Source organism: Galeopterus variegatus, unplaced genomic scaffold, assembly GCF_000696425.1.
Source record: "Galeopterus variegatus unplaced genomic scaffold, G_variegatus-3.0.2 Scaffold1015, whole genome shotgun sequence".
NCBI lineage: Eukaryota > Metazoa > Chordata > Mammalia > Dermoptera > Cynocephalidae > Galeopterus > Galeopterus variegatus.
This window is the reverse complement of record NW_007727126.1, coordinates 373,632-394,207: the sequence shown is the minus strand read 5'-3', so window position 1 is coordinate 394,207 and position 20,576 is coordinate 373,632. Positions and strand designations below refer to the sequence as shown.

At 41.5% G+C, this 20,576-nt stretch overlaps 1 protein-coding gene and 1 long non-coding RNA gene across 3 annotated transcripts in view; one reads left to right on the top strand and one right to left on the bottom strand.

Moving 5' to 3' along the window:
* Positions 1-1,764: 1,764 nt before the first annotated feature.
* LOC103591712 lies at positions 1,765-4,058 on the bottom strand. Its single transcript, XR_550605.1, has 3 exons — positions 3,986-4,058; positions 2,869-3,293; positions 1,765-1,901 (listed from the first exon to the last, which is right to left on the bottom strand). It is a non-coding gene; the product is annotated as an uncharacterized LOC103591712 (long non-coding RNA).
* Positions 4,059-4,375: 317 nt separating this feature from the next.
* ZFAND3 (zinc finger, AN1-type domain 3) overlaps positions 4,376-20,576 on the top strand; it is a 345,499-nt gene continuing 329,298 nt past the window's right edge. The window contains exon 1 of one of the 2 annotated variants that reach the window (XM_008574218.1): positions 4,376-4,866. In XM_008574218.1, coding sequence (XP_008572440.1) covers positions 4,796-4,866 — 71 coding nt within the window. In that variant the 5' untranslated portion in view covers positions 4,376-4,795. The remainder of the gene's footprint in view (positions 4,867-20,576) is intronic. The other variant, XM_008574219.1, reaches the window with a different exon arrangement.

The following is a 20,576-nucleotide window of genomic DNA, read 5'->3' as shown; positions in this document are numbered from 1 at the left end:
AGAGCTGGGGAAAACAACTCAGTGGCAAGGCAAGGAGCCTTTGTTAAACTCACAGAATTAGGGTTGGAATTAGGTTTGAAATCTGGGATTAAGTTTGGCAGATAACATTAAGGTTAGTATTAATATTAATATTAATTAGGATTAGGATTGAGGCCAGAGTTTGGATTGGACATTGGGGCTAATACCAGGTTAGAACGAATTATAATGAGGAAAGGCTTTGAACCAAGAGAGGGTTTGTAGCGTAAGGATTAGAATCAGAGTGGAGCATCATCTGATTCCTTTCAGGTCTCTACAAGCTCCTTCTTTCTGTCGTGTCTTCCAGGGCTAAATAGGGTCTTTTGGACTCTTACCAAGAAAGCAGCCCTTGTGAGCCTCTGCCCTTGAGTAACACAAGGCTCTTTCCCATACAACCTCAGTTGCTACTTCAAAAGCTCTGGCTGCTGAAGCATTAATATTATCCTGTATTAGACCCTACTGAGCCTGTAGATGGCTCCTTTTGGGACAATGGTGATAGCAAACTACTCCCAAGAGTCACATCACAGGTTCACCTGGAAGGTAATCCACACTAGAAAACAGTTGAGACATTTATGACAAAACCACATCTGTCAATTACCCCACACTTTGGTCCCCTAATCTGATGATGCCCTGAAATTTTATGTCCTCTCTGAGCTTTCAGCCAACTAAGTGGGCATGTTATAGGAACTGGATCAAAGGCTCTTCAGATAAAGGCCTTGGGAACTAATAATGAAGAGTAAGCTGGCTAGGAATGTCTTAAGAGGGAGCAGATGAACACTGGGTCTCATTTCATACAAGTACTGAGTGATGAAAAAGCTAGCAGTGAGTTTCAGTGTCTTCTAGGGGAGGTGGTTTGGTGACTGAGACATGCCCACAGGATAGTCTGACTAGGATACCAACCCATATGTGAATCTCACATTAACTAACAAATTATTGTGCTCTTTTATTCATACAAAAAATATTTATTGAATGCCTACCAAATGTATCCTGGACATTGTGTATATCACAGTGAACAAATAGACATGCTCTTTGAGACTCACAAACAAATATTTAATTATAAACTGTGATAGGTGCTATAATGGGTTCCAAGTAAGATAATAATGGGGCAACATAGTTTTGATTAGGGCTGAAGCCTTCTTTGAAGGAGTGCTATTTAAATTTAGGTCTGAAATAGTTAAAGTAGGACTTAGTCAACTGGAAAATTCTTGAACATGCCCATTGTTTTTTATGCTTCTGAATTACAGTCTGCAATTTACTCCTTTTTGGACTATGGTGGACACCTTTTGGAATCTTTGCCAAGAACATAACTGACCTTCTTTGAGAACTACAGCCTACAAGGATGGGCCTCTGGTAGCCACATTTGCATTACAAATCAAAGAGCTTCCACTGTATACTGCTCTACTGGTCAAAGGTGACTGTACCAGAAGCAGACAACCTGACATAAACTAGACCAATCAGGTTCTTTCTCCTGGGAATTGGGTGTCGTAGATACTAATGAAGCTCTGCTCGTTCTTGAAATGATGGGTAAGCTTGGACTATATTCCTAGAGAAACAGGGAAAGCAGGTCTGTAGAGAAGAATGAAGCAGTTTTGTGGAGAGAAGCAGAGATGGGAGAACATGAGACCATAAAGAGGCTCTGCTCGTTCTTGAAATGATGGGTAAGCTTGGACTATATTCCTAGAGAAACAGGGAAAGCAGGTCTGCAGAGAAGAATGAAGCAGTTTTGTGGAGAGAAGCAGAGATGGGAGAACATGAGACCATAAAGAAAAAGAAAGAGATATTGAGGGAATAACCACTTAGCTTCCTGTTCATATTTTAGGTCCTCGTTTCAGTCCTTCATGAAATCTTGTTGCTCTCTGTGCCCTTGGGTTCCATAAGATTATTTCCTTAAAAAAAAAAAAAAAGGAAAAAAGCATGAAGAAGTTCAAGTGGGTTTTCATTAGCTGCAGACAAATGACTCTTGACTAAGACTGGGTTTTATCAGATTAGTTTTTCTATTCAGAAAACATGGATTGAGCCAGCTTAAATCTCAGTCCTTTTGGAGCTAGGTTTTGTGAGAAAAGACAAATATGTAAATTTCTTGGTCCCATAACAGAGATTATGTGGGCAGAGGATGGAGGGACCAATTCTTCCTTGGCAGAGTTTGTAAAGCACAGAAAAAGTAACATGCTTCTGAAGGAGTAGAGTGTGCTGGGAGAGAGAGAAGAAGTACAGTCAGGGCAGAAGGTAGTGAGAGGGACAAAGAAATGGAGAAGTAAAAAAGCAAGGTGTAATTGAGGAATGGCAACTAGTGGCTAATGTGCAGGGTGCACAGAGAAGAATAGGAAATGAAGCCTAAGAGGAAGATGGGAGCCAAATTATCTAACATCTTATATATAAGGAGTTTGGACCTGCTGATGAATGCTACAGTTTATTAATCTTTTTAGTCTCCAGAGGGCTTAGGAAATGTCTTTTTATATACTGAGTACTCAATAAATGCTTGCTGAATCAAATATCTGGCAAACAAACAGATAGGCAAGCAGTTTGTAAGATGACAATCACTTTTTATACTAATTCTTCATTTTGGTTTTAGGGTTTCCTTTTCCGTACATAAAAGAAAATCACCAAGATGCTAATAGAGAGTGAGTCTCACTCAATCTCACTGTGTTAAACTCAAAGGCTGTAAGTATCTCATGTGTGTGGCAATTTTATGTAGTTCAAGTGAAGATTTAAGGGTAATATGAATTCAATGGGAGCAATCTGTGCTGTATGGCTTCATCCATTCTATGAACTTTTGACAGAAATATTTGTTAAAGGCTTGTGAAAATCTACAAAATCAAAACTAAATACTATGCACAATAAATCAGCACTCACATTTTGGGGTGCTTTGGCTTTAAGCGGCTTGAATTTTTCACTCACTGTCTTTACCATCAAAAGCAGCATCTTTAGGAGGACACTAAACTAAATGTGATCCTTGCTCTTTAGAAGTTTAGAGGCCAAAGAAACGACATCAATGTTAACAAATCCACAGAGAATGTACAAACAGAAATATGATCTGGTGTATAAAGAAATAAAATAGCAACATTTGATAATAAAACTATCGTAGGTAATATATTCTTGAGGCTCTTGTATCCCCTATGGTCAGGAGGGTACACCGCAGCTTTTCCCTGGAAGTAGCAGAGACTTAGAAGTTCGCCCTCAAGGGTCTCAGCAGTGGGTCAGCCCTCCAAGAGGTCTGGTGGCAGTTTCCTCCCTGTTGAAATTAGTCATCAACAATTGGCTTCTCTGTTCACGACTAGCTGTAGATCAGAATAAATTCAGGATCAGGGATAAGGAGCGTTAGAGGACTCATTTTTCAATGGCTCAAACTTTTTTTTTCTTTTTGGTAGCTGACCATTACAGGGATCAAACAGTGACTCAAATTTCTTCTGTCGGTATCAATCTCCATCACTGATTCGGCCATAGTTGCCCTCTTTCCCCTTCAAATAACAAACTTGTTCGCTCTAAAGAGAGGCTCTCCTAGCCTAGGCGTAAGGTGTGGACTTGTGGTTCTGAGGCTGGGGACACTGGTAGGGGAGAAGAGGCGAGGAAGTTGACCAAGACACTTTATTCCCCTTCCCCCCACCATTGCTGGGGGTTGGGAGAGGGACATTTCCCAGTTCATTACTGCCGAGAGAAGACCTTTTCTCCGGGTGGAACTGGAAGAGTGGGTTGGGTGTTGGGGGCCCGGGGAAAGAGAGATTCCCAAGGGTTTGGCAGTTTGGGTGAAAATGCTCCCCAACACAGCCCAGAATTTAGAGGCCTTGGAGACCTTCCCAGCAGCCTACAGCCCGGGGAAGTCCGAGACCCACTTCCGGGTTTGGAAGCAATCCCTCTTGGCCCTACCCCGCATCCAGTTACGGGGTCCCGGGCGCATGCGCCGCCGCTCTAGGACGGGCCCAACATACCATAAACAACTAATCCGCTCTTTCCCCTCCCGCTTGGGGCGTACCATTCGCGCTTGGGGGGAGGCGCCGCGCCCCAGAGTACTCAGTAACCTGCTCTCCTTCCTCAGACAGCGGGGAGATAAAGTTTGCCTCAGAATTTAAAAGTTCCAAGAATAGGAAGGCCTCCGAGGCTTGTCGCCGAGTGATAGCCCGACGGCCTCCGCTTTGCCCACGGCCCCGTATTCTGCCTTTGAGGCGCTGAACAAAGTGGCACGCCCGGATCCCAGCTGATCAGCTGCTGGGCTTTGGCGGCGGCGCCCCCGGACGCGACCATTGTGACTCCTTGAGAGGGGTGCGTGAGGAGGGGAAGGGGGGGAGGAGCGGCCATTGTCCGGTCAGCGCAGCCTGGGGGAGGGGTGAGACTGTTACGGAGTGAGCAGGGCCCGGGTTTCACAGCGGCCGCTGCGACTCCAGAGCCGGCGGGGGCCTCAGGTCCTTCCCCGCCCCGCCGCACGGGACATCGCTCTGGCTGGAAAGCGGCGGTGGGAGCTGCCGAAGGCCTCGGGTCTTCCTCCTCCCCCGCGGTCCTCTGTTCACCCGCACGCCCCTCCTCCTCAGCTCCCCCTCCCTGTCCTCTCTGCGCCTCTCCTGGCCCCCCCGTCTCTGCAGGACGAGTGGTGCGGCCCGCCTCCAGCTGACCGGCCTGGAATCCCGGCTCGAAGCCCCGGAATCGCGCCCGCCCGCGCGCCCGCTCCCTCCACCTCCCCCCGCCCCGAGCCCCCCGACGACGCCGCCGCCTCCTACCAGCGGGGCCCAGGCCCAGCCACCGCCACCACCACCGTCACCACCGCCGAGCTCCGCCGCCGCCGAGCACCATGGGAGACGCCGGGAGCGAGCGCAGCAAAGCGCCCAGCCTGCCGCCTCGCTGTCCCTGCGGCTTCTGGGGGTAAGTGCCCGGCCGGGTGGGGGTGGGCGCCGGGGCTGCCTGGGCAGGCCTTGGGGCCTGGGAGGCCGGAGCCGTGGGGACAGGGCCCAAGCCGGGCGTAAGGGAGGGCGGCAGGGGCCGCGTCCTGGGGAGGATGCCGGGTGGGGAGCTGGGGGTGGGCAGAGAAGGCCTGCCCGGCGTGCGCTGCCACCATTTGGGACTCGCCGGCCTGAGGCTTTGACCGACAGGGGCGGCCCGGGCCACGGGTGAGGGGGCAGGGCGTTGGTACCTCCAGGTGGGGCAGGGGTGTCCCCTTCCCTTGGCGTGTGGAGGCCAGTCCTTCCTCCTCCTCCACCCCCCTTAGTATGAGTTGGTGCCAAGGCACCAGAAGGGTATTTCCTCTGACTTTTCCACCTCCCCTCCTCCCTGTCCCCCAGGGACTTGCATCATCACTTCCTAAATTATATCCCAGTGTCCTATTGCTTTTAGGAAGCTGTTCACACGTCACCCATTTGTAAAAATCGAGCCCAGAACCCAGGCTGGGGTAAAGTTATAAGACTGTTGAGGTCTTACCTGTATTTAAAACACGTTACAGAAGATCTGTGAAATTTCCCTGTCAAGAAAAAAAGAAAAAAACCGACAAAACCTCCAGTCAGCCTGACTTGGGGAAGGTGAGAGCCAGTTTCCTCAGCTGACTCTCAAATTCCCCTCTTAACGATTTTCTAAAAATGATAAAAATGTTCACAATAGGCAGCGTATATTATTACTTGGCCATCCTGTGTTGGGAGGAAAAAATGTGAGGTGGGAAATCAACCCCCTCCCCACAGTTACAGTTTAAATTTTCCTTTTAACGCTTGGAGTTCATGAATTGCCACCTAACAGGTATCTGCATATTACTACATCACTAGTTCTCCCACCCAGGTACTAACCAGGCCCAACCCTGCTTAGCTTCCGAGATCAGAGGAGATCAGGCGCGTTCAGGGTGGTTTGGCTTAGAACTACATGACTATTTTTGTAGTAAGGAAACTGGAGACCTTGAAGGCCAACTTCTGTGATTGAGCCCTTTTTTTCTTTTAAATATTATTATTATTTTTTTAAGATTCAGTATGGAGGTGCATAGTCAGGAAGAAAATGATTGTTTTGTTGAGGCCATCTTGGGAAGGTGTAGTGAAGTATTTTCTCTTTGCTATCTTCCATATTCTAGGAATGGTTAATGTAGAGATTAAGGCTCTGATTTGGGGAGTTCAGAGACAGAAAGTGGATCTTAATGTAGATTTCTGTGGAATTTGTCAAATCTAAAGGTTATGATGAAGTGGATTCTCATTTTCTCATCTTTCTGCCTTTCTCAAATATTTCCAGGTGGAAGGACATTAGACAAAAATAAGTTATGACATTGCCAAAAATTCTGAAGATGTGGAGGTATTTTAAGTTTATAATCTTCCCTTTATTTTAATTTGAAAGTAATATTCAGATCGTCTGTGAAGTGCTTTCATGGACAATATAATTCCTATAAGAATCTTAGGAGGTAGGAACCAGTCTACTATTAGATGAGAAAACTGAGGCTTAGAGTGGTGGATAATTTGCCCCTTCACACAGGGAGTGTAGGGTGGAGCTGGTGAGCTCTTTAGAATGCTTCATACCATAACGTTTATGACATCGGTCTGCTGTCCTGGAAAAATCTGGTATCATAAGCCTTAGATTGTAACTCATTTTAAGACATGTGGCCTAAAGAAGCTAGCTGCCAGTGGCAACTAATGTTGAGGATGTATCAGAGGTCTGTTTCCTGGCAACATGTTTATGTTCTTGGACCATTATCATGAGTGGAATCCTTATTGAAAGATTTCTGTCAAGGCTCAGAAATTAAGGAAATAGAATAGGCTTTACCTTTAGCCAGCAGAGTTCTGAGTAAAGCCAAAAGAGGTTGGTAGTAGCAGACAAGAAAAGTTACTGTTGTACTTGACCGATAAGTAATCAGGGCTTCTTTTTTGGTGCTTTCAATTTGGCACTTTTTATGAACTGCAATTTGCCCAACAGGAGTAGTGAGCACAAAACTAACGTTTTTATGGTGAAAAGTGTTATATTTAGTGTGCAAGTGTTTTAGCCTTTCCTAAGGGTCTTCATAGACAGCAGTATAGTTTGTTTTTTACACCAAAGTGTAACAGAATTGTTGCCTTGTTCCATCATATAACTGACTTTTAACATGGGCCACATTACTATTATGTTCATTAAATAAACATATTCAACAAGTATTTGAGTGCCTCTGGTATAACAGTGGACAAGTGAGTACTGACTCCATCCTCTGGGGCAGGGGACACAGAGAAATAAACTGACAGTTGCAATAAATTGTACAGGGTGCCATGGAGGAGCAACTACCCTAGCTGGGGCGGAGGTAGAGGAAAGTAGCTTGGAGGAAGTAACACTTTACCCTAGACCTGCAGGAAGGTTAAAAGGAGGAGAGAATGGAAATAGAGAGGAATGTTTCTTTCAGGCAGAAGGAATAAATAGAATGGGAGAAGGCTGGGAGGTGAGAGAAAGCACTACTTGTTTGAGGAACAGAAAATTCCTTGCGTTAATTAGGAGATTGGGAAAGGGGATCAACTAGAGATGAGGTTGGGGAGGTGAGAAGAATTGGTGTTACAGGGCCCCCATAGGTAACACTGAGGACTTTGGACTTTTATCCTGAGTGCAGTAGGGAGCTACTGAAGAACTTTGAGCAGGGAGTGATGTGATTATCTTTAATGTGAAAGATTATTGATTGATCTTGAGAGTGGCCTGGGTGTGAGTATGATTGTGTGCATTTGTATAAATGTGTTGTATGTATGTTCATGTGGTATTGCCAAGTCCAGTGATACAGAAGACCTGTCAAGGGAAGTAGTTTAGGCTATAGCCATGATGGTGGCATGAACTCATGTAATGGCCAAGGAGAATCGAAGTAGATAGATATGAAAGCCATTCAGAAGGTACCTTTTGCTATCTGAATGGGAATGATGTATGATTCTGAAATGGGAAAGATGTGTTATTCTCTTTTACATAGATTTTTTTTTTTTGTCCTTTTTTTGAGACCGGCCGCACCGTGCTCAGCCAGTGAGCGCTGTGAGCACACAGGTCATCCCTATATAGGATCTGAACCCGCAGCGGGAGTGCTCCTGCGCTCCCAGCGCCGTACTCTCCCAAGTGCGCCACGGGCTCGGCCCTTTACATAGATTTTCTATGAATGTTTTAAACCATTTATTTAATGCTGCTTATATACACATTCAGAAGCAGAATTTCAAGCAACGTATATGAAAGATTCACGTGAAAATGTGAAATCTTCATGAAAATGAAGGCAATTATGAGGGTACTTTGAAAAGTTCATGGAAAGATTTGTATTATCTTTTAAGTCTATTTATTTCATGAACTGTTTGAAGTACCGTTGTATGTTCTCTAAAGAATTTTATGCAGTATTGCACTCTGTGGAAGCCATAGGTCTATAAAGTCAGTTAGCCAGGTCCACACCCAGCAGAGGAGCCTCTCCGCAGAATGTTCTGGCACCAGAAGGCTAAAGGCAATTAGGATTACTGCTCTCTCCAGTGACTCAGGCTGCAGGACTTGCTGCCCAGCATTGTCCAGTCAGGACACTAGTCAGTGAGACATGGTTAAATAGGAGAGCTTTAAGGTCTTTCTTGTGGGAACACAATTAGAAAGGAGAATACCAAGAGGAGCATACAATTCAAATGGGTTAGTGCTTAAAACACTTAGTTTTCAGTTCCCTCCCTCTTGGTTTATATTGTGTAATTGCCTACAGGTAATTAAGTTATTTTGTAGAGAGACCATCACTCCACTGGGAAACTTTGATGCCTTGGAAATTGTTGAAGGTTAACCTGTTTATAAGAGTTGGGAGTTGTTTGTATACTACAAGTATATAGAATGTTTTTAGGATTAAAAAAGTTCTTTCCCTGAGATAAGGATTTAAAACTTTTAGTCAAGTATGAGCATTGTCTTAACTCACTTTAGGCATTCAGTAATCAGGCAAAAAACATACTCTTTGATAATTGTCATATATGAAATAAAATGGTCAGAATATTTTCTTTAGTTGAAGTACATACATATACAAAAGCACTTTTAGACTGTACACATGTAAGTGGTATTAGTTGAAGCTGCATTTTTACATTGTTTAGACATTTGAAATGTACTGAGGCATCTAGATTCTTCACAAATATTTTCAAAAGTTGTTGAAAGAGCAGACCTAGAATATTATAGAAAAGACAGGAAGGAGAATAAGAATATACTATGTGTATTATAGGATAATAGAAAGGGTAATTAGGATGGAAGATTAATTCTACTATTAAGTGTAAAATTCCAATTACTGCTATTGATATTTTGCTTTCACAATTGGAGACACTCTATTGTGATGAAGTATTGTGGAAACCTTGAGAAGTATTATTTCTTTCATAAATAAATTTAAAGTATAGTAGACATAAATGTTCAGTCTGGTATTTAGGGAATAATGAAGTATTTAAAAATGGGGCTTATTAGGTGTAAACTATCACTAGGTTTTGATGATAAAAAAAGAAGCCCTTCCATTCTAACAAATCATGTCAAAAACAAATATTACATGTGTAAATTTCTTTAGGGAAATAGATTTTATTAGTATTTCATTTTTGTGATTAATTCTATTGAAGCATTTTACCTACAAACTAGATCTTCTAGATAGTAGGTGTATTTTAAGTAAAGATGGGGATAGGCAGAGATGGGGATAGGAGTAATCTTAAAAAATAAATTCCATTTCTGAAATGGTTTCTAGTAGAAAGTTGATTGAAAACATAACATGATTTGTTTTATTCCACTTTATTTTTGACCATCACAAGATACTGACTAGTTTAGCTGAAATAGAATCAATATATTCTTTTTTACTTTGAGCCCAGGCTTTGTGAATTGATGCAAAACATCATCTCTGATACTGTCACTGGCTAGGGTGCTTGGCTTCTAGCACTGTGTGGCCCTCACATTTGTTTTGCATCTTCAGTCTCAGTCTCCCAATTGGAACATGTTGCTACACTTCAGCTAGTTTAACCTGGGTTTCTAAGTTCATGTGAACACAGCATGAATCACTAATCAGTAAGAATGTTCATTCCAGTGATGTCGCTAATTGTCTTTCATTATAAAGCCCCCTTAAACATTCCCTTAAAAACAAAACAGCTTGTTTGTGCAGTTTTACTTTGCATCTTTGAGTATTGTGTGCATCTGAAGGTACAGCATGATTTACATTAAGTATGTGCTGTCGTTATATTTATCTACTTGTCCCATTTTCCTGATTATATTTGGAGTATCCAGAAAATACCAGATATGCCCTTTTGATGTGGTGGAACACAGGGAGGTGTGTGTGTGTGTGTGTGTGTGTGTGTGTGTGTGTGTGTATTTTAAAATAACATGGTCCTTATTTCTCTTGGTTTGAGGCCATAACTTTTTAGAATTAGATCAAGCTAGCATGTAGGACATATGGCTCTTTTTTTTTTTTTTTTTTAAAGATGACCAGTAAGGGGATCTTAACCCTTGACTTGGTGTTGTCAGCACCACACTCTCCCAAGTGAGCCAACCGGCCATCCCTATATGGGATCCGAACCCATGGCCTTGGTGTTATCAGCACTGCACTCTCCCGAGTGAGCCATGGGCCGGCCCAGGACATATGGCTCTTTTGCTATTATCCTCTTCTCCACCCCATTTCCCACTCCCCGCATCCTCCAAAAAAGAGAATCTAGTACTTTAAATCATACTGAAAAGTTTTGTCTAAAAATCTCATAATTTTTAATGGTATCAAAGTTAACAGTTTTCACAAATTAACTTTTTTCTAGCTGGAAAAATCAGATGACTAAGAATCGTTCAAAATGCATACAGTCCTTAAAAAAAAACCCAAGAACAGTGTATAATATATTATTAACTTAGAGCAGAGTTCTGAGAGGGTGAGAACAAATACATTTTGGATTTTTTAGTAGGCCATAAGAAGGTTGTGTCTGTGCAAAGTGATGCAACGTTTTGAAATCATAGATCGAGATTGAAGTTAAAAATTCTTTTCTCTTATCCAGGCCCAGGGCGGCAGGGCCACGTGGCTGAGGCTGGGAGCTGAGCCTAATAAAGTTTGCTCCACTCCCCAACCCCCAAAATTCTTTTCTCTTTTTTGAAGAAAGGTTAAGATTGGTATCTCAACAAAGCCACATGAAGGAAGTCACTGGTCGTGACCCAACGATTGTATAATTTTAATGAAATGCTTAAAAAATCATTCAGATTCTGGCTTGTTGGATGTTGTGGGACTTTGTGTTAGAGTGGTTTGCAGAAGAGGGGCCTTCATTCCAGCTGTGTAGGTGACACTGTTGTCAGTTCAAATAGGAGCTTTGAGGAACAGCAATCCTTCTCTGGGCTGGGTCCCTATATAACAAGATTACATTGCTGAATGAGATATTTAGACATAAAGAAATGTCCTGTTATGTGTTACCTGTAGAAGGAAGGTTAAGGAACTTTTTAAAAAGTGTTTAATAACCATAATCTAAGACGGTATTCTAGAATTGGAGTGTCCAGTATGGTAGCCACTAGCTACAAGTAGCAATTGAAATTCAGATTAATTAAACTTAAATAAAATTAAAAATTTAGTTCACTAGTTCAGTTACACTAGCTACGTTTTAAGTAGTTCAATAACTAGTAGCTATCCTGTGAGGAACATAGATATAGAACATTTTCATCTTTCCAGAAAGTTCTGTTGGACAATGCTGTTCTAGAATATTGACCTGATAGGCAGCTAGGATTTTCAAGCCTATTTTCTTGTGGGCTTTCCAAATTGCTTTTTTCTTATATTCTGAAAATGAGGGATTTGTTTAATTTAGCTCTGAGTTTCTTTCCAGCTCTAACATATTTTATTTCTATTGGGAGAAGCAATGCTATTGTTAATCCAGATTACTGGTAAGTGTTTCTTTGGTCCGTTACAGGAATTAAAATTTCAGCATACACTAGTCTAAAATTTGAACATTTTTTTCATCTTAGCTTTGGAGTCAATCATCTTAGCTTTTTTCTTAGTACTATTAAACTGGCAACTTCAAGACCTACACAGGGAGGCGTTGGTACAATAGAGAATCAACTTTTTTCTTAGTTAGAGAATTTTTTTAGGTACTCACGTTTTTGAAGGGACTGTGACTTTTATAGAGGAATTCTATTTGCTTTCACAAATCTCAGTCTGATATGGCAGCTTTTTATATGTGATTAGGGATCAGTGTGTTGGATTTTCTAATAAATTCAAGTTCCTGTATATGGAGAAAAGTGGAATGTGTTGGAATATCCAGCAGCAATGGGCAAAACCAGACTGATCTGTGATGCACCAGGCTGAAGGAATGGCACGAGATAAATGAAAATGCTGCATCATCCATGAGGCCAGGGGACAGAGCTGCAGACAGTGCTGGGCACCTAAAGCTGTTAACCAGAGGAAGGATGAAGTACCAGTCAGCTGCGCTTGTTCATTCAGCTGTACCAGATGTCCTGTATTATAGGGAGGCTTGAGTGTGTGTTAGGGAAGAAGAATGTCCTGGGAGAGGTCATTGATGCTGCTCCCTATGACTCTGGCCTTGGGTGGGGGTATTGGGGTGGAACCACACACAGCATTTTGTTTTTCTAGTTTGTGGACAGGCTGTGTTTAGCCTTATTGCTGCCTTAGTAATAACCTGGCAAAGAGTGAAGTTAGTGATGTACTTAGGATCTTTGGGGAGTGTCTTTTCTCATTGCTTTCTGCTGAAGTGGAATGATGTGGAATAATAGCTATTTATGTCTTATCTACTCCTTGGACTCTTTCACACTGGTAAGTTTAAGTGCATTTAAATAAAATAATCACACTCTCAACCACACTTCTTGGAAGGAGAAGCATTCTGACCATTCAGGAGTATCACAAATACTCTTCCCACGGTTGGATTCTTGGGCCAGGCACTTGATTTTCTCTTTCAGGCTTGCTTTGGTAGCATTTCTGAATGCAGTTCAAGAAACTTCCTGTAGCTTATGGTATCTAACTGGAAGGATGGAGGAAGGAAGTTAGGGAACACAGAGTAGGTGCAGGGCTTTTCTGTCATGTCTGTCTTTTTCTGTCATTTCTTTCAATGCTTTTGCCTAGATCAGGTCATCATTTTTTAATTTCAGCCCTCTCTACCCTCTCTAGGGTGCCATGTTACATGGATAGATGTGCTGGCAAGAGTTATCTCTTGAAAAGATTTATGAATGAAACACATAAAGTTGACTGAACAATACAGTCATTGTTAAACTGGTCAGAAGTGTATTAACTAGCAAGAAATAATAAAAAATAAACTGGAGGTGGAAGAAGGTATGGTGTATTTCAGTGTGAGTTGTTTCTAGGTTTATGATTTCTTTTTTTGTCTTTTTTCGTGACCGGCAACGGATAGCAACCCTCAGTGTCGCGCCCGTACCGGACCGGCAACGGGATCGCAACCCTCGGTGTTGCGCCCGCACCTCGCTCAGCCAGTGAGCGGCTGGTCTGTATGTGGGATCCGAACCCTCGGCGGGAGTGTCGCCGCACTCCCAAGCGGCGCACTGTAGCAGTGCGCCACCGGGCCGGCCCCATAGGTTTGTGATTTCTTGATTTCTGTACCATGGATGGTATTCTTTTTCTTCTTCATTTACCACTGAAACCCAGAAAACGGTTTTTCAAGTGTTTTTGTGTTTGCATATAGAACTTTGCCTGTATATACAAAATTTCCAGTGTATGACTTTACTACATATAGTTTTATTTAGTTTGCCTTTCCCTTTTAATGTAACTCAAAGGTATGCTACTCACCTTTAAAAGAAGAGGAATGTTCTTGGATGTTGACCTGCAAAAATGCTTATATATTATGAGAACTTTTAAAACATTATCTTGTTGATGTGGGGGGACATGTTCATGTAATCTCTGGGGCCTATATTCCCTGTTTCTGTGTATCATTCACTGTTAATTACCTCTCCCTGTCCCCCCTTCCCTACTAGTGTTGTAGCACTTCCAAGATGTGTTTAAACCATGCATTTTATCTGTAAGGCTAATCTTTTTCTTCAGTGCATATTGGGCAGGATCTAATCAAGGAACAGTTGCTGTGACTTAGATGATGACAGTCTTTGCAGATGACAGATATAGTTTTGAGTAAAAGTGTGGAGTATTGCACTGTGTATATTAGAATCTTTAGGGGTTTATAATCTCAATAATGTCAGTATGGATTAATTTAGAAAATGATAGCCACCATAAATCCTAATCTGTGGTAATATGTGTCTGCATTTTCTTATCCTTCCTGTTAAACTATCTAGAATTAGGTATTCTAATATTGTAGTTGAAATCCCCCTAAATTTACCTGAATAGTTTTCACTGTAGATAAATTAGATGCTTACCTTGCGTGTGTGTTTGGATGGAGCTAGGGACAGGAAGAATGGACTGTGTTGGTTTGTGTTGCAGAAAAGTCACTGGACAGATCTGTATCAGACACTAGATTTGGAGGTAAGATGGAATGGTAAGGACACAGGAGGTGGTCATGGAGGAGACTGGAGTGTGAGGGGATAAGGATGGGAAGTAGGGGCATGTGGGGTGGTGGTCATTAGGAATGAAGATGCTTTGTGGCCACCATCTTCTAGTCAAAATATGAGAGGCGGTCACATCTGTAATGGCTGGAGAAACTAACGAGAACAGGTGGTAGTTGGTGTTAAAGGAAACATTCTTTTTTTGAAGTGTTAGGTTGTAAGTCCCCTGGGGTCTTATAGGTAAGTTCTAAAGATCACAGGATGAGAGCTGTGATGCAGATTTCAAACTGAAGTTAAGTGGAAATAACAGGAGCTTTCAGCAAAGTTGGTGTTTCATCTGTTGGAACCCCATGGGTTCTTTCTTCTGCTAAACCCAGAGGTACCTTCTCAGCCAGTTAAAGGATAGTGCTTGGTGATGTCTCTGCAGCAGGCTGTGGAGACTTAACATACCTTCTCTTCTTTATTGGTACTGCCACAACCAATTCCATTCCTGGGATTGATTTTTCTTTTCCCCCAAGCCTAGTGGGGAATTCAATAAAGTCTCGCCCATCTTCTGCTTTATTTGCTCTTGGAAAAAACTTGTTCTTGGAAGAAACTCACACAAACCCTTCTTTTTAAAAAGATTCTATAATGAATACATATGGGGGAAGTTACATTAAATCTTAGAAAATTTAGTAGTAGTGCTTCCTGGGGAAAAGGACCTTTCTTATTTGCTTTCTTATTGGCTGAAGGGCCCTCTCTCATCAAACCCAGGCTTCTCCAAAACTCCTTTCAAAGATGAAGGGCATGCTGATTTCGTATCTCCAGAAAACCAACTAACCTCAGTGGCTAGGTATGGATTTTGGAATCAAAGATCCAGATTGGAATCAAAGACCTGGGTTTACCTCTCTGCCTCTTTTTCTTTAAAAATAATTTCTTAGAGTTGCTTTGAGATTTAGTGAGCTCTAATGCCTGTCAAGCCCATGCCACAGTGCCTGGTTGTCATGGTAATTATTACATTTATTAAGGGATAGCTTCCCAACCCTGAATGAAGGAGCATTGGTGGCAGATTAATAGATGCAGAACTATTTTACCTCAACTGGGCAATTTTCATTTATGGTGATCTTCAGACTAATACCACCTAGTTAGTTGATGGGGTTTCTGACCAGCCTTTGGCCCCTTTCGCCCCTTTGGCGATTTTCCAGAGCCAGTCCCTTGTTCAGCAAGCATTTATTAAGCACTCTGTTGTGTCTTGAGCATTGCTAGGCATGAGATAACTTGCTCTGACTTTTGCCCTAGGCAAGCTCACTTTCTAGAAGGGTATGGGAGATCACTGAAGGGTATTGTGAGAAGAACACTGATAGGACATTTTACCTAGACTGGAATTGGAGGATGGCCAGAAGGGCTTCTCAGGCAGGAAATAGTGCTTGACCTGGGTATGAAAGATGAGTAGTAGTTAACCATGTGAAGATGGTGAGGACGGGCTTTCCAGGGGGGAACAGCTTGTGCAGAGGCACATAGGAGTGAGAAAGCATGCTGAATTCAGAGAATTGCAAAAACAACTCAGTGTGTTAGCTGCAGTGTATGGCAGGAAGCAAGATGAAGCTGGAGAGATGAGCAGGGGCCAGTTATGAAGGTACTTGATTTCTGTACCATTGCGCTTAAGGATTGGGAAGCAGTTGGGAATCCTTTAAAGATTTTAAGTATGGATGACAGATGATATTTATGTTTTAGAAAATTTATTTTGGCAGCAGTGTGAAGGATGAATTGGATTGTATAAAAATGGAAGTAGAAGGTCCAGTTAGAGCACTTAAACCTTTTTGGGCCATGGATCCCTTTGGCATTCTGGTGAAATTTATGGACCCCTCAGAATAATGCATAAAGTAAAACATCTGTGATTACAAAGGAAACTAATTAGATTGAAGTACATCTGTCCATGGACCTTGGGGTCTGTGGACCCTAGCTGAAGCAACCCTGAGAGAATGCTGCAGTAGGGGAGCAGGGAATGAATGTAGGCTAAAACCTGGGACAGTGGATACTGAAGAGGAGGGCTTGAGTATAAGAGCCAGGACAGATTGGATAGGGGGGTGATAAAGGAAATGATAGGCATCAGGGTTTCTGACATGGGCTGCAGGATGAAAGTGATGTCAATCACATATGGTGGTTATAGAAGTTCCTCCACTTACTTTGGTTAGATTTTGAATCCAACCAGTTCGTGAATCCGTCTATTCCTAAGTCCAAAGTGGAATTGTAGAAGCAACCACTAGTACCATCTGTCAGTGATGTACAGAGTTTTTGTTTGATAGAATAAAGTTTATACTTGGAAAGTTCTTAAGTTGAATTGATTCTGTACTAGAAGATGATAAGTGGGTTGCGGGGAGAGATGATTCATTTTAGACAGCTTGAGTTTATTTTTTGGTAAATTAGATAGCATGTCAGTGTATTTTTATTGTATCTTTTTATTTAAGTAAACTTTTTATCGAAGTGTAACATACTTGGTGAAAAATGCATAAATCTTAAGTGAATAGCTAAATGAATTTTCACAAAGTGAATATACCTATGTGACCAGCATCCTTATCAAGAAAAGGAATTCTCAGCCCCAAGAATCACTCCTCCTATCCTCTTCCAGTAACTACCTCCTTCTTCCTCAAGGTTGATCACTGTCCTGACTTCTAGTGCCGTAGATTACTTTAACATTTTTTTTTCTTAGTTTTTTCTGTTTTCTTATTGAGGCATGACTTGATTACTGCACACATTTTTTAGAGTAATTTTAGGTTAACAAAATTGAGCAGAAGGTATAGAGAGTTCAGGGCCGGCCCGGTGGCGCACTGGATAGTGCGCCGCTTGGGAAGCGTGGCGGCGCTCCCGCCCGAGGGTTCGGATCCCACGTACAGACCGGTTCCCGCTCACTGGCTGAGCGAGGCGCGGGAGCAACACCGAGGTTTGCGATCCCGTTGCCGGTCCCCGGTCCGGTACGGGGGCAACACTGAGGGTTGCGATCCGTTGCCGGACATGGAAAAAAGACAAAAGACAAAAAAAAAAAAAAAAAGGTATAGAGAGTTCCCATGTACCCCTTTCCCCGTGCGCACACAGCCTCTCTTACTAGAGTGGTACATTTTTTATAATTGGTGAACCTACATTGACACATCGTTATCACTCAAAGTCCACAGTTTGCATTAGAGTTCAGTCATAGTGTTGTACATTCTGTGGGTTTTGACAATATATGATGATATGTATCTACTATAATAGTGTCGTACAGAATAATTTCACTGCTCTGAAAAAGCTCTGCTCTGCCTATTCATCTCTCCCTCCCCCTCAACCACTGATCTTTTCATTGTCTCCATGATTTTGGCTTTTCCAAGATGTCACATTGTTGGAATCATATGGTATCTAGCCTTTTCAGATTGGCTTCTTTCCCTTAGTAATATGCATTTAAGGTTCCTCCGTGTCTTTTCATGGCTTGATAACTCATTTATTTTTAGTGCTGAATAATATTCTGTTGTCTGGATGTACCGCAGTTTGTTTATCCAAGACATCTTGGTTGCTTCCAAGTTTGGGCAGTTACTGATAAAATTGCTGTAAATATTGTGTGCAGGTTTTTGTATGGATATAAGTTTTCAACTCATTTGGGGAAAATACTAAGGAGCACGATTGCTGTATCATATGGTAAGAGCATGTTTAGTTTTGTAAGAAACTGCCAAACTCTGAAAGTAGTTGTACCATTTTATATTCCCACCAGCAGTGAATGAGAGTTCCTTTTGCTCCACATCTTTGTCAGCATTTGGTGGTGTCACTGTTTTGGATTTTGGCTTTTCTAATAGGTGTGTAGTGGTGTCTCATTGTGTTTAATTTGCAATTCCCAAACTGGTATATGATATTGAGCATCTTTTCATATGCTATTTGCCATCTGTATATCTTTGATGAGGTGTCTTTTCAGGTCTTTAGTCCATCTTTTAATCGTGGTGTTTGTTTTTTTATTGTTGAGTTTTAAGGGTTCTTTGTATGTTTTGGATAACAGTTCTTTATCAGATATGTCTTTTACAAATATTTTCTCCCAGTCTTTTTTCATATGTGTATACTTATATAACCACCACCTATCCAGATCAATGTATTGTTAGTACATTTCCAGCACCCCCGCACTCTCCCTTGTGTCTTACTCTGGATGATATCCTCAACTTTTTCAGACCTCTTCACCATATCAGTTTTGCCTGTTGTTCAATTTTTTGTAGAGGGAATCATTTAGTATTTACTCTTTGGCATTTGGCTTCTTTTCCTCAGTATTATGACTGAGATTCATCCACATTCGTATAGAGGTAATTATTTTTCATTGCTTTGTGCTGTTTCAATATATGACAGCAATATTTATCCATCCTACTTTTTGGGGTTTTCTGTTTTTTGATATTATAAATAATGCTGCTGTGAACTTTCTTGCATGTGTCTGGTGGACATAAGCACTCATTTCTTGTCTGTATACCCAACAATAGAATTGTTGGGTTACAAGATATATGAGAGGACTTCAAAAAGATCTTAGAAAAATGGAATTAAAAGATCAGATTAAAAAATATAAACTTTATTTCTCACCATAAACTCCATCAAGGTCAAGACTCCTTTGCAAGTGATGATACCAGCCATTTAGTCCAGACTTAAAGAACTGAGGGTCCTGGGAATTGAACCATGTCAATGGAGACTTTTTTACATTATTAACTGAAGAAAAATTGGTGCCCTTTAAAGATGTTTTTAAGATTAGGAAACAAAGAAGTCAGAAGGATCCCAATCAGGACTGTACGGTAGGCACCTAATGATTTCCCCTCTAAACTGAAACTGAAATTGCCCTTGTTTGATGAGAGGAGTGAGCAGGAGTATTGTCAAATACTGGTGAAATTCCCCTTGTTTGATGAGAGGAATGAGCAGTATTGTCGGGGTCTGCCTTTCCTGGGGCGTTTTTCTGCTAAGTTAAAGCTCTGGCTAACTTTTTAAAAACACTTTCATAATGAGAAGATGTTATCAATGGCCCTCCACAAAGTCAACAAGGAAAATGCCTGAGCGTCCTGAAAAACGGTTGCTATGAACTGCGCTCTTGACTGGTCCACTTTGGACTGCTTCCACCTCTTGATAGCCATGGCTTTGATTGTGCTTTGTCTTCAGAATCATACTGGTAAAGCCATGTTTCATATCCTGTTACAGTTCTTCAAAGAAATGATTCAGGATCTTGATCCCCACTTGTTTAAAATTTTCATTGAGAGCTCTGCTCTTGTCTGCAGCTGATCTGAGTGCCTGATGTGAGCACAACTATTTGACACCCATTGAGCAGAAAGTTTCCTTAACTTTAGTTTTTCAGTTAGAATTGTGTAAGCTGAACCAATTGAAATGTCTGTTGTGTTGGCTATTGCTTCTGCTGTTAATCATTAGTACTCTTCAACTAGGGCACAAACAAGATTAATTTTTTGCTCGCAAATTGATGTGAATGGTCTGCCACTGTGGGCTTCATCTTCAACATTGTGTCATTCCTTCTTAAAACAAGTATCCATTTTATGAACGTGATTTTTTTGGGGTCATTCTTTCAAGGAATCAATGATTTCTCCATTCTTCCACTTAAACGTCACTGTAAATTTGATGTTTATTCTTGCTTTAATTTTAGCAGAATTCATGTTGCTCTCTGATAGAGGCTCTTTTTGAAATGATGTCTTATCCTTTTCAGTGCCTCAGACTAGAACCTGTTAGCAGACATGTTTTATAACAAGTTAGTATGAGTTTATTTTGGTGCAAAAAATTTTGATATGCACGCGTGGTTTTTTCATATACACATTTTCTATGAACAGCTTGAAAACCCTTTGTATGTATGTTTCGACTTAGTCTCTAGTACCTGTTTTTAAAAGTGATTATATCAGTTTTCACTCCACCACCAGTGTATCAGAGTTCTTGGTTATTCCACATCTTTGTCAATACTTGACATTGAATGTCTCTTTCATTTTAGTTGTGTGTAAGGTTATTGCATTATGGTTTTAATTTGCATTTCTGTGATGAATTGAGCACCTTTCTTTGTTGGCCATTTGGCTAAAGTTTGTTTTGAAGAGCCTGTTCACACCTTCTGTCATTTTTCTATTGGGTCATCTGCTTTTTTCTTATTCATTTGTAAGAGTTCTTTATGTATTCTGGATATGTGTCCTTTTTCAGATAGCATGTAAATGTACTTGCATAGTTTTGTAGTATCTTAAGTTCTTCTTTTTTTTTTTTAAATTGCAAAAGGG